The sequence below is a fragment of the Micromys minutus genome (genome assembly GCF_963924665.1).
Source record: "Micromys minutus genome assembly, chromosome: 14".
Lineage (NCBI taxonomy): Eukaryota > Metazoa > Chordata > Mammalia > Rodentia > Muridae > Micromys > Micromys minutus.
The window spans coordinates 56,009,984-56,026,687 of record NC_137983.1 but is presented as its reverse complement, the minus strand read 5'-3'; the positions used below and the strand labels follow the sequence as shown (position 1 = coordinate 56,026,687).

Sequence of the window (16,704 nt, the reverse complement as noted above, 5' to 3'; positions counted from 1 at the left end):
GAAGCAGGACATGACACTGTGGCCTATGTGTGAGACAGCCTTCTAGCCCACAAATTTAGAACAGACAGCTATCCAAACAAATGAAAAATAAGAGCTAAATACAATTAGATTTCATCACTGATAAAATCAGGAATTGGGCTGACAATTTTAAGGAACAAGTTTTACAAACGGGGACACCCTAGTTTGTAAGAAAACCCCAGATCACATTAATACATTAGATTATTCCTAAGGCAGCACTGTATATCAAGGATACTTGGAACCTGTCATATTTTGTAAAACGTCTGTGCTGCTTTTTAACCCGTGGTAAAGGCTACAGGAAGGAGGAGACAGCAGTGTGTAGGCTAGATCATCACTCTCCAAGGATGGACGCTAGAGCCTTAGGATAGGGCCAGTCTCCTGCCTCAACTCTGCAATGCCTGTGATGTCCATATACAGTTAGGCCAGCATGACACAGCAGATGAAGATTCCTCTCTGGAATGTTCCATGCAGCCGGGAAGATAAATATTCCCCCAAGAACGGCTTTGTGCCGTGAGTGTGTGGACTTGATAAAACAGGCGGAATATTCAGTCTTGTGTTAGTCCATTTACTGCTGCTTTAGATTAATCAGCTGCTCTAGAAATGCCCTGAGCAGAAAGGTTTGTTATAAGATGAATAAGTTAAAAAAAAAAAAAAAAAGGAAAAAAAAAAAAAAAAAAGTAGTCCCCAAAAAAGACACTGCAATCGTTTCCAGAAGGAAGTCCTGGGAAACATTTTTGCCTCCCCCTTTTTGGTGAATAGCACTTTACTGCCCCCTTTGGCACTTCAACATCAGAACAAGAGTCTACACAGACTTATTCTGAAACCAGAGAAATAGTGGGGTGTAACTAGGTAGCTCTAAGGTGTCAGGCTCACACAGAACTAGGTTACCAGACACCATGCTTAGAGTAACAAGTAATTACCCTGAAACTTCCAGCAAGCACACCCCTGTGTTCTTAGTGGCTTCAAACTGTCCAGAAGTAGGTAGTAATTGGAGGCTTTAACTGACATTTTCTGCTTTAATTCGAACGTGCAATGTGTGTTGGAACAGTGGCCTGTTTTCACAGGTGCCCCTTTTCTTTCGGGTTTTCTAAAACAAATGCCCTGTGCAACCTGAGCCCGATTTATTCAAGGATAAGAACAGGGGCCTGAAAGCAGGCTGTACAACTGGGGACCATCAGAGGGTTCCAAATGGGAGCTGGTGAGGGGTGGGGTGTGCATTTCAAACTTCACACCAACCACAAGCCAAACCTTTTCAAGAGCCGAAAGATGAGAAGCCCAAGCACCCGAGAGCAAGCACACAGCCCCAGAACCAGTTCAGCAGCTCCAGCAGGCGGGGAGCTGACTGAAGAAAGGGACCAAGCGAGTTATCTAATAGAGGGCTTTCCTTCTCCTGGCCTGACATTGCATCCCACGGTAATGCCATGGGAGATACTTCCCTCCAAACGCATACCAATGAGTCCCAATGACATTAAATTCCGAAGCTGGAAGCTGACGCTGCTCTCACAGGTGTGTGAAAGTGGACACCTTTTTATGTTAATCTTCTGTTTGTGATAGGATGCTAAGCAAAATACGGGTAACTAAAGTAAGTTTTATCTTGAGCCGCTCAGAGATGTCATTCTCGCCATTTAAACAGTTTCTTCCTCTCTCCCAGGAAAACAGTATTTGCAGGCATTTGCTTCACTTCTACCTATACGGTCTTTACTGTCTACACACCTTCATTCCACAGAGGGGCACACGGGTAAGAGGCTGGGGTTGTGTTTTCTGCTAATCACGCCCAAGTCAGACTACAGCTGTGTGATGTTTCTCTCTCCCCTTTCAAGTCAGCAGACACTATCGAAATCTGCTATGGAATTCAGAACGAAACCAGGTCTCCATTTATGTAGCTGACCAAAGGATATTCTCTGCCTAGCCTACCTTACCTCCCTTCAATTAGAAAAAAGAAAGAAAAATTCACAAACATTTGTGGCCGGCCAGGGCAAGACTCAAAGGCCAAAGCGTGAAGCTGGAGGGCTGTGCACTGGAAAAGCTATGGGGATAATGGTGCGTGCCATACTGCCCTGTTGGCAAACCAACCAGGCCGGCTCCATGATTGAAGCTGGGATTTCATAACCCCTGTGACAAGAGGCATTGCAGCCTTCTTTCCCAACCTTCATTTGTTAGCACCTGCACGGTCATGTTTCCAGCCGTGCTTTTAGCAAGAGTCTATAAAGGAACGTGGACCCCATGTTATTTACAGGCCAAGCCCTAGAGGGAAAGATGTCTCTCACAGAGGAAAGGTCCAAAGGGCACCTCCAGCTAGTTCTCCGTTGTTTCAGAGCTCATTTACCTCAGTGGTGAAGTCACAGGGATGAAAGCCACGTGTGAATTTAACAAGGAGTGAGCGGTTTGACGCTCGGAGACCAGGCATCCAGGAGTAGTGCTGGCTGTGACCCCTGTCCCTTTCCTCCACCCGCCCCCTCCACACCAGCACACATTTCTCTAAGGAAGCCCAGTCCCTTTTGTGAGGTGTCCAGCAAACAGAAACCCCTCCCTACTGTGTGCCTGTCCCTCTCATCTCTTCCCCTACAGAGAGGAGCTCAGTGCCTTTGGCAGCTGAAGGAGTAGGTCCACAAAGGACAGAAGGGGCCATGGTACTCAGCTTTGTGGGTCTGAGGGGGAATCTCCTTGACAGGCAAGTTCGATAAGCCTAGCAACGACAACAGTATGCAAGGTTGTGTGCAATGGTTTTACAAGCCCCTAAAGGGCAGCTTCCCAGCACTTCCTCCTTCCCAGGCTCCAGGAAAAGGGTCAGACACAGGTTCCCTTGGGTGTGGCAGGAGGTATCTTACTCCTGTCACGGCCAGTGGAGAAGAGGAAGGAGAAACCCAGCATGTAACAGAGATGAGGTGTGGAATTGGTTACTGACTGGTACAGGTCACACGGTGGAAACATGAACAAAGGGGCTTTTCGGTGACTCTTCTCCCTGGCCCAAACACAGGACACTCCAGAGTCACTCCACCAGACTGCCCACTGAACAAGGGAACTGGGCAGGGAGAAGCTGAGAGGAAGCCATGCTGAGGAGCCTCAGAGCCCGAGAAGATTCAGTTGCTTTGTCAGGCGGGCAGTTTGTTCTGGTAGTAGGCAGATTGGCAGTGAAGAAAATGCAAATCCAGAGGCGCCACCATGGAGTCCAGAGAACCCCAGGCCCACCAATATTCACCGCCTGGCTTCCTTAAACAAACTGCTCCAAACTTGCAGAACATCAAAAGCCAGATGGGCTGAACTGAATGAATCCACAGGCAAGAAGCCAGACTCCCCGTTCGCTCGCTGTAGAAATAGGCCTGGACTTGATTTGAGTCTTCTCAGCTCTGACAAGCTGGAAGCTGGCACAGTTCCCAAAATCCAAAATAAAATGGCATTTAATTATGACTAGACTCTAAAAAAGATGTCATACTATCTCCTTAGTTTGACGCATACTCAGCAGCAAGCTTGAGATGGCTCTGGAAGCCAGACTTTCTCCCAGGAGGAACTGACCAGTCACCGGGGGAACTGACCAGTCACCGGGGGAACTGACCAATCAATCATTGAGATTCTTAAAGGGAAAATGATGATAGTCAAAGGGGTCATACACAATAAAGGCATTAATATGATATGCCATAAAAACTGCCTAGTCATCCTTCAGTTGCGCTGACAGTGACTGCTTCCAGTGCTGTGGCCTTGTTAGATGGGAGCTTCAAAGGGTCCCTTTGGAGCCGTAGACCAGGATAAAAGAGTTTCTCAGTGTTCAAACAGTGGAAGACCACATTCAACACTTGTCTTTTCTCTACCTTGTGTGGATTACTTTAAGCAAATACACACTCAACTTACCCATAGCCAATTTCTTATGTCGGCGTAAAAGAATTGAACAGCCAGACACCAGAGCACACTTCAGCCAGATCTACATCTTAGCTTCCTATGACCTTGGAAAACTTGGTTAACTGATTCGGTCCCAGTTCCCCTGACTAGTATTAAGAGGATAATAAGACTATTTCCCATTGGTGGCTGCAAGAAAGTTCAATGAGGACATATCCAGGAAGTTCTAAGTGCCGGGGGCGGAGTGGGAGGGGGTTCACACTCCCCATCCATCTCCGAACCTAGGTTGTATTCACTCCAAGACAGACATCTTTTATCAGAATACACAAAATGGTTTTGTACAAAGAACCCACTCCCAGTGCACAGCTGAACAGTTGAACGGAGTGTCCAGGGCTCGTACATGCACTTGAGCTATAAGACAGCAAGGGTGGAAAGCAGAGAAAGAGGGTCCAGCCTGGTAATAGATGAGAGAATTAAAAGGTGCTTTGTCGGTTTTCAGTAACCAAGTGCTTTCATCTTCTTTCCTTGCAAAAGGATGGTATTTGTTAGACGTCAGTAAATGTGACTAACAGTAGCTGCTGCCCCCTGGTTTCATGTGCCAAACTCAGAGCCAGGCCCTTTGCACATTTAATCCCAACCACCATTTTATTACTCTCTCTCTCACCACCACTATGTGACTGTCTCTAATTCAAAGGTGGGCGAGTGAGCAACACAGAGCATATTGTTCTAAACTGCACAGCCAATCAACAGCTAAGGACTGGCTCACTCAGGTGAACTCCAAAGCCACCGTCCTGGTGAAATCAATGGACTGACTTGCCCATGATGACACTCACTTTTAAAACAATGGGTACTGATAATCCCCACATCAAAAAGACTGTTGAAATCAATGAGTTGCTGTCTCCCAGGATTTGTTTTATTTTCCACTCATGGGACCTGACTCCATGCTGTGGCTATTCAGAGGCACAGAACACATCACAGACGCTGCTCTGGGCTGAACCTGTCCTGCCTTGTGCACTACGGCTCCTCAGCGATCTGCCATGACTGTACTCAGAGATACGGCTCTCATTTAAAATCAAGTTTCTTCTCACGTGGACTGCTCTCCTACCCAGGACTGGCTACCCCTCCCCTCCTCTAGGAATAACACCACGATATCCCAGCATGAAATGTTTCTGTTTCTACTTGGCCTTCAAATCTCAAGGAATGAGCCAGGTAATGAGATGACTTTAATCCCAGCACCAGGGAGAAAGAGGAAGGCAGATCTCTGAGTTTAAGGCCATCCTGGTATACAGAATAAGTTCTAGGACAGCCAGGGTTACACAGAGAAATCTTAAAAACAAAACAAAACAAACAAAAAAAAAAAAAAACAAAAACAAAACAAATCAAAAATATCAAGTAAAGAGATTTTTCTGCTTTGACTTTGTTCTCAGTGTAGGGCCTTATTGAATTAATTAACCAAGTTACCATTGCCAATTGTCTTGGGCCCTTGTAACCTCTAAAATGAAGAACGGAGGCCAGGGTAGAGGCCAGGCTTCCTCCTGGCTCTTAAATAGCCTTTGAAAGTAGGAGGGTTGCTACATTCTCCTAGCAAAGGCTGGCCCAAGGACATTCTCCTAGATTTCCCACCACCAGTAGTTGGTAGCATCTGGGAGCTGGCAATAAAAGTCCGAGCCTCACCTTAGCCCTCAGGAATCAGAAACTCTGGGGTGGGTCCAGAAACCAACTTTCACAATCCCTGATGGCAACTGACTTTGGTACCCTTGAGTTCAGGAGCCTTTGGATCTGGAGGATGGATCTTGACTGTCTGACAGCAGGTGATAAAAACACAGGCAGCCAACAACATAAATCTGGGTTGTGCCTGCCCATCCCACAAATACTTACTAGATGCCCACAAGGGTCAGAAGTGAATGAGCTGCTGAGGTGAGGCGCTTCCGCCCTTGCCTGCAGAGTCAGCAGGTGGTAGGCACCTAAACATGCCTGGAAGCTGCCCAGTGGGTAAAGACCTGGGATTTAACTGCCAAGCCTACAGGATTGCAAAGGAAGGCAAGAAAGAGATTGTTTGATGTAGATCATACATACAGAAGAGGATGCCTCTAGAGGAACTTCGGTCTTCCCTCATGATCTGTTTTCTCACAGAAAGAGCAGATTGGAGGCCTACAAGAAGCTTGTTTGAAACCTAAAATAATTCAAATGACCATTACATGGAGAGTGACATTTTCTAACTTCTTCAGTTAGATACATTTTGAGTTGGAGATTTACCTGATTTATCCTGCTCCATTGAATCATTAGACAATTCTAACTGAGGGTAAATGTGCTAGGGACTCAGTAAGGTAACATGAGCTGGGGAAAAGGCATTTTTATCAGGTGGTGTGACCAACCACGCTGTCATGAGCCTGGGGCTCATCTGCTATCCCATCAGCGGATGTAAGAGGTCATCTTGAAGGCAACTTTGCTACCCCACAAGACACATACCTCATCACTCCCTGAACACACAAGTGCCAAACTTAGGAGCAGCACTCATACAGATTCTAGGGAGATTCAATCTGAGTATCCAAGAAAAGTGCTGATAAATGTCTTGGTGCTGATATGGATTCCCACCACTAGAGAAGGGCTATAAACACCGTAATTAAAATTTGACACAATTGAATTCCAATAGCGAAAATGAGCTGGGTTTTTAGAATCATCCTGTAGATTCTATTTACAACACTGATGCAGGGGATGAACGGGTAGCTCAGCAGTGGCTCATCCACAGCACTTGGGAAGGACGCCACCTGGGCGTTTCCAATTCTTGCCCACGTCGGCTGAGGAGGATGGGAGGCATGAACCCTACCTCCTTCACTGGAGGACGTTTGCTCTTCCTGTTCTGCTTAGAGACTACTCTGGGCAGGAAGATCCTGTTTTCTGTAAGAGAGCTTTTCCCCCACTCTATGGTTTTAAAATTTGAAATCAGCCAAGTCTGTATCACAGACCCAGAATGCTCTGCACTAGAAATTATATGTTCGACTTTGTACATGGAAAATATTTGAATGAGCCCCTGCTGGCTCCATGCTGCTGCCCTGGGAACCCAGTGCAGCTTCCCCACACTGTTAGAGCCCCCCACTCTGATAGAGGACACTTCTAAATATATCGTGCAGGTATGCTGCACGGAATGCAGGCCCCGGGACGTAGTAAGGGGCTCACCTCTGGGCGGTCAGTTTACGCAGGGCTGTCTGGCATGGCCCTTTAATCACTTTAACCCTGTTCCTAATAGAGAGCTGGAGGCCAAGGCGATCCAGCGTCTCCTTTTGTCGGTTGCCCGCCATAAATATGCACCAGTCTGTGTGTGAAAAGCTGAAGGAGACGGCAAGCTTGCTGGACATTTATCATTCTCCGTTCCCTGCTAACAAGCAAATACTTTAGTTGAATGGGCCATTAGCAATCATTGTCAAAGGGAGAATGAAGGTGCTAGGATGTGACCGGCTTGTAAATTAGGGGTGTCCCTCCTCTGATGACTCTCAGCAAATCCGGTGCATCTTTTAGGTGTAGTTTCAGAATTAAGATAGAAAGAAGGGTACAGAGAGGCGGGTGTCTGGGTATGTGAAGTGGGAAGTAACAGTGCTGTCTCTCCGAAGGGCACCTAGCTACAGCCCCAGACTGTGACCAGCGAGAAACTGGGGAGAAAGCCAATAAAACTGGTCTAAAGAGCATCTTTACTGACGACCTTCATCATCTGTATGGAAACAGGTTTAGAAGAGGCTTTCAACCCACATGCTCCTGTCAAACAGCTCCCGGATCCCATGTGTAAAACACCTCCAGGACCCACTCCGTGAAGAAAGCCCTTGTCCTGAAGAAATAGTGAGACTTTCTTAAAATGCCAAAAGATGACGATAAAGCAAATATTTCCTTTCTGGTGTCACTGTGCACCCCGCCAGGCGTCAATGGCTCACTTTGTCTACTGACTAAAATGGGGAGTGTTGAAGAGCAGCAGTAACGCCCAGGTCCCTGACAAGCTGCTGGGGACAGAGGGCAGGAACAGCCAAGCCACCAAAGTCCTGCCCTTGCCTTTAGTGTAGGTCTGCACTACCATTTTACAGTCGAGTCATCTCCAGAGAGCTTATCCCAGCCAACTCCCAGATTACCAGTCTCAGTGGTCAAGAGAGCCTGGAACCTCTGGAGTCCAAGTTTTGACATAATGGATTATCTGAATTAAACTAAATCTTACCATTTTCAATATTGTAATCTGAGTTTTTTTTTCCCTTAAATTTCCCCAGGGAAGGAAAGACCAACCTCACAGAAGAGGCCCAGGTAAGGGCCAATAGCCCAAGCTTTTCTTTGCCTTGGCACTGCAGAGATACAACACCCCAAGTGGGGGGGGGGTCCCCAAATCAAAAGGCCTCTGTTTTCTTTTCAGATAATTCAAGGCCTACCTATCCTCCTTCTGGTCTGTGTTGCCGCCCAGCAGGTCTCTGCCTGAAGCCCAAATAGATGAAGGCAAGGGCGGTGAAGGGCAGTTAATCCTACAGAATGGCTGGCTCTGTCAGGCCAAGAGTTAAGCAGGAAAAGCTTCCAGGCCCTAAGGACTGCAGTGAGCTGTGAGTTTTAATCAGCCTCCATCTCGGTCTATAAAGAGGCTGTCAATGAAAGCTTACCTTGGCCACATTATCTCCCACCAATGAGCAAGAACTGCACAGCTCCCTTTCTCGGCTTCAGCCATCCCAGACCACAAGTGGAGCTTTCATGATTCTTAATCCTGGCTCCCAAGTCTGTATGGCTCTCGCATAATACCAAACAGCCTGGAGCAAGGGCCTTCGCCCCACACCCTTCTCAGGGACGTGTCATTTCTAACATCAAGCTAATCTATATGTTGCCATGGCTCCCCCTTTATCTGCCTTTACATCTTATGAACTGCATGGATTTACCACATTATTTTTATCTGAAAGACAGAAAATGGTGGTTTTATTGCCATACAATCAGATTACTGCCGCTAGCTTCTCTATGCCTTTTTACCATACTTCAATCAAAAGGGATCAGTTTCTTTATGCTCTGCCCTTGATTTACTTTACATCTGTAAAGACGTAGTCTGGGTTGTAATCCCCTTATTAACTAAGACCAGGGTTGATTTGCCTAAAAATAAAAGCAAATTGTGTCAGACCTTTTCACTTTGTTTTTGATTCCGAACTACAAAATGGATTACTAAAGAAATCTTCAGAGTTCACACGGCTGGTATAGTGCTGAATTTAAAATGAGAATTAAACAAGTTAAACAGGGGAGCCATGTCAACGGTTTGCGTCTCCCATCAAGGGAGAAGGGCCGACTGCTTGCTTTTGTATTCTTGGCTTTACAGAGACAATGAAGCCACAGGAGTTTTTTCCAAGCTGTTCGGAACACTCTCCTTCCTCGCCAGCCCCCTTCTAATCCACCCCTTTATGGGGGAGGGGACCTACCTAGAGAGACAGCTCAGTCCTCTCCAGAAGCTTACAGTTCTGCGGGATCCGCATGTTTTAATCAAAATATTTTAAACAGTCCGACACTTCTCTCTGTGCAGAAGTATTCATGACCTGAAAAACAGGTTCTTTATGCAGGGCAGCAAAAGCAGGCAGCAACTAGAGACATCTTAATAATCTTTTTTTTTTTTTTTTTTTTTGAGACTGGGCTTCTTAATGTCCAGTTTGTAATTAGATAGTTCAAGTTTTCATCAGAATGTCAAAGATTGTTCCTTAAAACAATTCTTTTCCCAGGGTCTACAGTCTATATATGCTGCTCTCTGCCACTCCCACATCTATGACGAGGTCCTGCAGTCATGCTCGGCTAGGGAACAGTCTCCCATTCCACGGATGCCTTCCGAAATGCAGCTTCAAGTTAGGTGTCAGGTTAAGCTTCTGGGAGCAACCCGAAACATTTCAGTTGAAGATTAGACAAGGATTTAGTTACTTCAGTGCCCACAATGCTGATCTGAAGGAGGCTATCCTGTGGACCCACCAACAGGATCTGTCTTAGTAAGAGGTTCTAGGGAAGCTAACAAACCCACCAGTTCAGCAGACTGGAAACCATCCCAGTACAAGGTCTTTAGGTGGTCCCTGGGGGTGGTTAATTCACCTGTCTTCAAGACAGTCAGAACCAACCGCCGGGGTCATTTGCATTTCTTTGCATTAGTAAGACAAGTGTCAAGAGCTAAGCTTGGTCAAAGGTTTAGAACCACGCGCCCTAGCAAACCATCTTAGCCTCAACCTTCCTTTTGGGGGCTGGAAGCTGTAATTGCAGGAGGTTAAGAAGTTCAGTCCCAGGACGGATGACTGAGATTCTCATCTGAAAAGGCGTCCACGTTTGTCTTTGTGTTCTGCCTGGCGCTGCTGTGGGGCAAGGACAAGGCACAGCCTAGTTTATCATCCTGACAGAGCATGAGGAGTGTGGATGTGAGACAGCTCCAACCTCCATGCTTTGTGGTTTGCTCCCCCCACCCCCACTCTCTCTATTAAAACCAACAAGACTGGCCCAAATGCAAACTGTGGAACATAGTTCAAGGGGCTATTCAATCAAGGCCTGAATCTGCATCTGTCTATCTACAACAATAGGAATTTCAGACACAATAGAAGGTAGGCTGGCGTATATGTGTTATTGGCCGGTTATTTAAACAGTGCTATCCATTGTAGTTTAGTTTATCAATCTGACAGGCCTGTATTTATTCAGAGCCTGACTAGGGAGAGGCCTGTGTTGCAGGTTATCTGGATATTACCCAGCCATTCTTTTGTACCAACTCAGCCAATTTCAGGAATTCAGCATTATGTGTGGAGAAACATTACATGGGAAAAGCACAGTGCTCTAAATTAACTAACTCTATGTAATACCTATAGAATAAAAACCCCAGACATAAATTAATACTGGAAGGAGATCTTCAATTTATTTTAGAATACTATATCAGTGTAGAGTTGTTAATCCTAAATGAAACTGTTGGTCATTAAAACAAAAACAAGTAGACACCACTTTATTATGGCTAAAACACTACACTGGGGAGGGGATTCTACTGAAATGTTAATTAGAAATGGCTGCCAGGCTTTGCTCCTCTTTCCAGAACTTAAAAATAGTTGAAAATTGACCTAAACAGCACCAGCATCTTCAGATACAATGTGACTAATCTGACAGGGCAGCCGCATAATCTCTGAGTACACAGAACTTCTGATTATTACATAAACTCTCCGGGATGGGATGGCAGGCAGTGTGATTAAAGTAGTTATGGAGACTCCAGTTCACAAAGGATTTTCTGGGCTCTACATGCACACAGCTGCTGCTCGCTCCCGGTGTCGACCACCTGCTAAAAAGGCTGACCCCAGAATGAAACAAATCTAATCACCAATGCCCGTCTCATGACGAGTGACTTGTCCCACAGTGAAAAGTGATGTGAAGCTTCCAAACACCCAATTACCTACCTGCCACATTTTACCTACAGAAACTTTTCTCTGGAAAAGCGAATGAGGGAGGAGATGCGGGCACCAAACACTAAGGCCCTTTTGTATTACTCTTCCTAGGAAGAAGTCTTTCTGATCTCACAGACAGCATTCAGCCACAGGCTTTCCCAAGACTTCCAGCCATCCTCAGGAAAATTCTAAGGCATTTTATTGTGGGGTCCGGAGAGCGGTCACACCAACTGCACGGTACTGGGAGGGAGGCCTCCTCCTCCAAAACCCAAGGCCCTAGCAGCTCTGTATACATCTGTGGCCACAGCTCCAGAAAACTATACTGTTGAAGATTAAATAGTGAGCAAATGTGGATTAAGTCACTGCTCCTCCCCTAACACATTTTAAATCGAAGACGTTATTCTCCAGGTGCGCTTGGTGGTGGTGGTGGTGTTTAAAACAAGTCGGTATTTCTAATCCTCCCGGCTGCACACCCAAGTATATTGGTCACTACAGAACACAAAAAAGATGGTTTTGTTGCTCAGAAGGGGGTTTACAGGAATTTCTTTAAACTAGATTTAAATATAAATATTAAGTCCTGACGGGTGGTGGGGTGGAGGGGTGGTGGACTCAGCCTCCCAAAACGAGGCTGTGAGTGAAAGTGCAGCGTGAAGAGGGGCAGGCAGCCCGGGGAGGGAGGGGGATGGGCGCGCCCATAGCTAGCATTCAGCAGGGAAGGGTGACCTCTGTAGGTACTGCGAGCGTCAGCAGCAGAAACCACCAGGGCCCCAGAGTGGTGAAGGCTGCCGCGCTCGGATCCCAGTCAGGAGGTGCCTGTAGATCCCGTGTGGCTGCAAAGATACCACACCAGGAGGGCAAACGCAACACCTTGCCTTAAAAAACAAAACAAATTCTTCTTTAACAGATCAAGACTACACCAGAGGGGCCCGCAGTAACTTTGAAACAGGGGCCTTCTGGCAGCACGCAAAAAAAAAAAAAAAAAAAAAAAATGGTTTGGGTCATTTACAACTGTAGTTTTTTTGGAGGTTTTTTTTTTTTTTTTTGAGTTTGAGTTTTTTTCCCCCTTTGGAAGGGAAACATGTTTGGTCAATTATGTTGGTGAATTTGAAATTTACCACTTTCAAGAGAGTAAGTACAATTCTTTGCTTCTGGGGTAATTTAAAAAACAATTCGTTCACCTCTACTCTGAAGCTGTTCACCACACACTCAACTCCAATTAGGCCATTGATTTTGCTTCTAATCCGAAAGATCTGACTCCAGCCTGGAGCCAGCCACGTCTCCACGCTTTCCTAGGGCTGAGTCCAGAATTCCGCACAGCACTTTCTGGCGGTGGTTGGAAAATGAGGTAAGAGGCAGCACCCAGGCGCGGTTACGGGGGCCATGGCTGCGCACACCAAGGATGGCTAGCATTTTCGAAACACGGAGCGCACTCTGGGAGCCCAGACCTGAAAGTTAGTCTCAGGCCTGGTTTTCTCCCGACTGTGCGCGTTGCTAAAATCAAGTCTGATCAAGGGACTCCCGAATCCCCGAGTGCAAAGGCTGCAGCGTTGACTGGGTAGGGCCGCGAAGGCGTCGTTAAAATTAAGCCACCTAAGCCGACCGCGCCGCACTGGAGCTAGACTACCAGTTCCGACGCGAAAGGAGAGGCCGACATGCATAGAGCTCGCCGCCCGATTTCTCGGGCCGAGCCACCGAGCTCCCCCGGCTCAGGGACACCTCGGGCCCAGCGTCCCTTCCTCAGAGACTCTCCACTACCCAGACCCTCAATCCCTGTCGCCTTCTCCCTGGGCCCGACCCGTGGCTCCCGCGCTCCTCGCAAGCACAGCATCTCTCCCTGTCCCTGGAGCCCGCCAGTGTGTGTCTGTAGCCCCGTTGGTGGCAACGTCCTCGAAACAGAAGGGAGGGCTGGGTAGCGCCATCAGACACCTTTCGGGACATGCCACCGATTCGCCAGGGCTTTGGGACCCCTAGAGCACTTGAGGTGGGAGCCCCAAGAAGAGTACCCTTGGAACCCGCTCTCTCAAGCTCAGCCGGTTCCACCTAGAGAGAGAAATGTGGAGGGGTGCGGGGTAGGAGACAGGAGCCCCAGGTTCTAGAAACAGGCTCCAAGGCCTCCTCCCGCCCGGACCATACGGCGTAGCCCCCGAGCGCCGGCCGAGGGCACCGCGGAAGAGGGAAGGATCGTGGACGCCACTTACTTGGAGTTCGAGGAATTCCAGTAGATAGGCTCTAAAACTATCGATCTGGAGATCGCAGTTCTGCACAAAACCATCAAAAGTCCCCAACAGTACTTCCACACGGAGTCCCTCCTGGACCGGGCCATGGCCATGGCCAAACCGCTCCCAGTTCTGCGTACTCCGGGACGCGATGGGACCGGCCACGGGCCGCGACCCCCAATCCTCCCGGGCGGTCGCGCCGCTCCCGCGGTCGCCGAGGCCAGGTGCGCTCGCCCTGCGCAGTCCTCACCGCGCGGGGTGGGGTCGAACGCGCGGGGCGCGGCGGCTCGGCAGACTCCGGGCTCCGGGGCGCCGCGCCGGACGCAGCTGGGACAGCCGGCTCCCGTGCGGCTCCAGGGTGCCGGGCCAGCCTCGGAGGGCGGGCGCGGCGAGGACACTGGGCCGGGACAAAGGCCCGCAGCGGAGAGACGAGTCGGTGTGAGGTGGCGGGTGCTGCTCCCCGAGAGGGGTCGCCTGACTATAGATCCAGGACAGCGGGCAGCGGCCCGGGCAAGCGAGCGCCTCGTCGGCGCGGTTCCATGTCCTGGAGCGCAGAGAGAAAGGGCGCCTCCTGAATCCTCGCAACTCACGGCCGCTAAGCAGTCAGGAGAGCACTGGGACCCCCGCAGGCGTCTGACGCGCGCGGGCCTTTGTGTGCGGGGAGGGCGCCAGGACCCGCGTTGCGCGCAGCTCCGAGATCCGACCGGTGCCTCAGTCCCCGCCGCGAAGAGTCAGCGCGCCCAGCGCGCTGTCAGAGCACTATAAACGTGGGGCCCCGCCCAGTCGCTCGCAGTCCATTGGCTCGCCGTACCGCAAACGCGCGCTGATTGGGCAGCACTCCTGTCCGTCCACCGCCCCTATCCGACACTGGGTGCCTAGAGGTAGGGCGCCCCTGACAGGTGAGCCCTGCTCCCGGGACGAGCCCGGTAGAACAGCGGGGACCGCGCACTAGTGGCCCTGTGAGGCGCAGGGCACAGGGTTGGCCACCTCTTAGCTACTCACACCGGCAGGGTGGCCTCGGCCCGAAAGTGCCTGGGCTGCCGAGTGCCCTCACTAAGAAAGGGCAAGACTTAGTGAACGCAGCGTTCCGCCGTGCGGCGCTCGGTCCCCGCCGCCTCCCGCGTGTACGGCGCACTGGTCCTTCGTGGATTCCTTCGAGCCTCTAATTGAGTGCCTTCTAGCCTGATTCTGGCACCAAGTGATCCAGCCTGACCTGACGCAAGTCAAAACAGACTCCCGCGAGGCTGCGAGCTTTAGCAGCCCACCGGCAGTGCGAGCCCATCTGCCGCCCATCCCGATCCCGCGCCCCAACTCCGTGCGCCCCGCGAGTATCTCCGTCCGCTCGTTCCCTTTCCGGTCCTCTCCCCACAAGAACAGTGCCTTCAAAGCTCCACTGCCAACGTCTAAGTGCACTTTTCTTCACTAACTCCCGGGAGACCCCGCGACCCCACAGTGGCCGGGAAGTTAGGGGTGACCCGGACGACTATTAGTCAGAGAAATGGCAGTTGTGATTCTCGGTTGCTTGCCCAAGACCGAGTTTGAGAAACTGCACCACGGCTGTTGACTTCTACGGATCCACAGCGCCCACTAGCGCCCACTTTAGCCTCTCCGTAGTTCAGAACAAGCCTACCAGCTACCGGATCAGATCTTAAGGAAAGAATCCAGATACTCCAAGTAGGAAAAACAACTGCTTAAGATGCCCGGTAGCATGGAAAGCTCAGAAGGTGGAAGGCACCGGTACGGCCCACGGCCCGACAAAAATTAACCACGTCTGTTCTTAAAATGCTGTCCATCAAAACCTGAATTTCTTCAAACGGAACTAAGCCGTTACCACATCAAGATCCTTAAACACAAGTCACATGAAGTTATGAACAGTCCGATTTAGTTACTGACTGGGTCCCTCCCCCCATCCTTCTTTCAAATAAATTTCGAGCTTTAAGTGTTTCCTTTCAAAAACCGTAATGTAAGTTATGTAATGTAATGTAAGTTAATGTGTACTGCAACTAATTGTTGCTTTGGGAAAACTCGTCTAAGGTCAAAACACTACAACACCCAAACTATTGAACACACCGAAATACAGCCTTGAGAAAACCTTTTCTGTAATTACTATTTTTATGTTTGCCTGCAATACGACTGGGGGTGGAGTACTGAGATGGGATTCACGCTAGGCTAAACAAGGCGCGCGCGCGCGCACACGCACAAACGCACGCACGCACGCGCACGCGCACACACACACACACACACACACACACACACACGACGGGAGGGGGCGGCGGGGGGGGGGGAAGAGGCACTTTAAAAAAGATCTCACTTAAGGAATTCATAGAAATCTAGTGTGAAGTTAAAAGATTTTTAAGTCATGGTCTGAAAGGTGGCTTGGTATGTGTTATGAAATTTAAGTTGTGACCTCTTAGTTCCCCATACATCGTCTCTCTGGTAAACTAAAGGAGGAAATTTGTAATGTCTAAAAATAACCCAGCTTCTAAAAATGCCATTTTCAGTAAGCCAGATATTCTAACACCCAAAGCATTTTACCTTAGGGACAATGTAAATATACTTTAAAAAATTACAGACATAATATTCCTACTGTGGTTTTTCAAGGGAAAATGGAATTCATATATCTGTGGTAAGCAGATACCTGTGGGCACCAAGAACTAGTAACTGCACATTTAACACTGTGGCCAACAAGCAATTTGGAGAAATTAAAACATTACCTCAAGCCATCCATATTTAACATTCAGGCAAAAATGTCACTGTGTTCTATACAAAAGGCAATCACAGAAGAAATTCTAAGGCATGGCTACACCAATCAACACTGTAATGTCTCTGACTGAAACTTCATTTTACAAGTAAATTCTTGGGCTTCTTTTGAAAACAGGACACAATTCTGCCAAAAGACAACAAAGTACTTCTGCAGAGGAAGTCACTGATTTCTAAAGCTAAGGATGTTTCTCAGTCAACAGACTTGGGAATTTTACAAAGCATGAATTCTTAGAGAGGCAGCAAATGAGAGTTTTAGAAAGAACAATCCATTAGCCAGCAAAAATGTGCCATACAGCATGGCTTAAAGTCAATGCTCTGTCTTCAGACTGTCCCGCTACCTGACCACACCAAAGGCTCCAAATCTTAAATCTTTGATTTGGAGGGGAAAGTGTGATCACAATCCTTAGGAACGGGTTGCAGTCAACTGGCTCCAGTTCAACCTTTCCCTTTATGTATTAATGGACAACAGCATGCTTCAAATGGTACTG

The 16,704-nt window shown here is 48.5% G+C and overlaps 1 protein-coding gene across 1 annotated transcript in view; it reads right to left on the bottom strand.

Moving 5' to 3' along the window:
• EFNB2 (ephrin B2) overlaps positions 1-14,158 on the bottom strand; it is a 41,232-nt gene extending 27,074 nt beyond the window's left edge. Inside the window, exon 1 of the mRNA XM_080929110.1 lies at positions 13,436-14,158. Coding sequence (XP_080785236.1) covers positions 13,436-13,566 — 131 coding nt within the window. The 5' untranslated portion in view covers positions 13,567-14,158. The remainder of the gene's footprint in view (positions 1-13,435) is intronic.
• Positions 14,159-16,704: the final 2,546 nt, after the last annotated feature.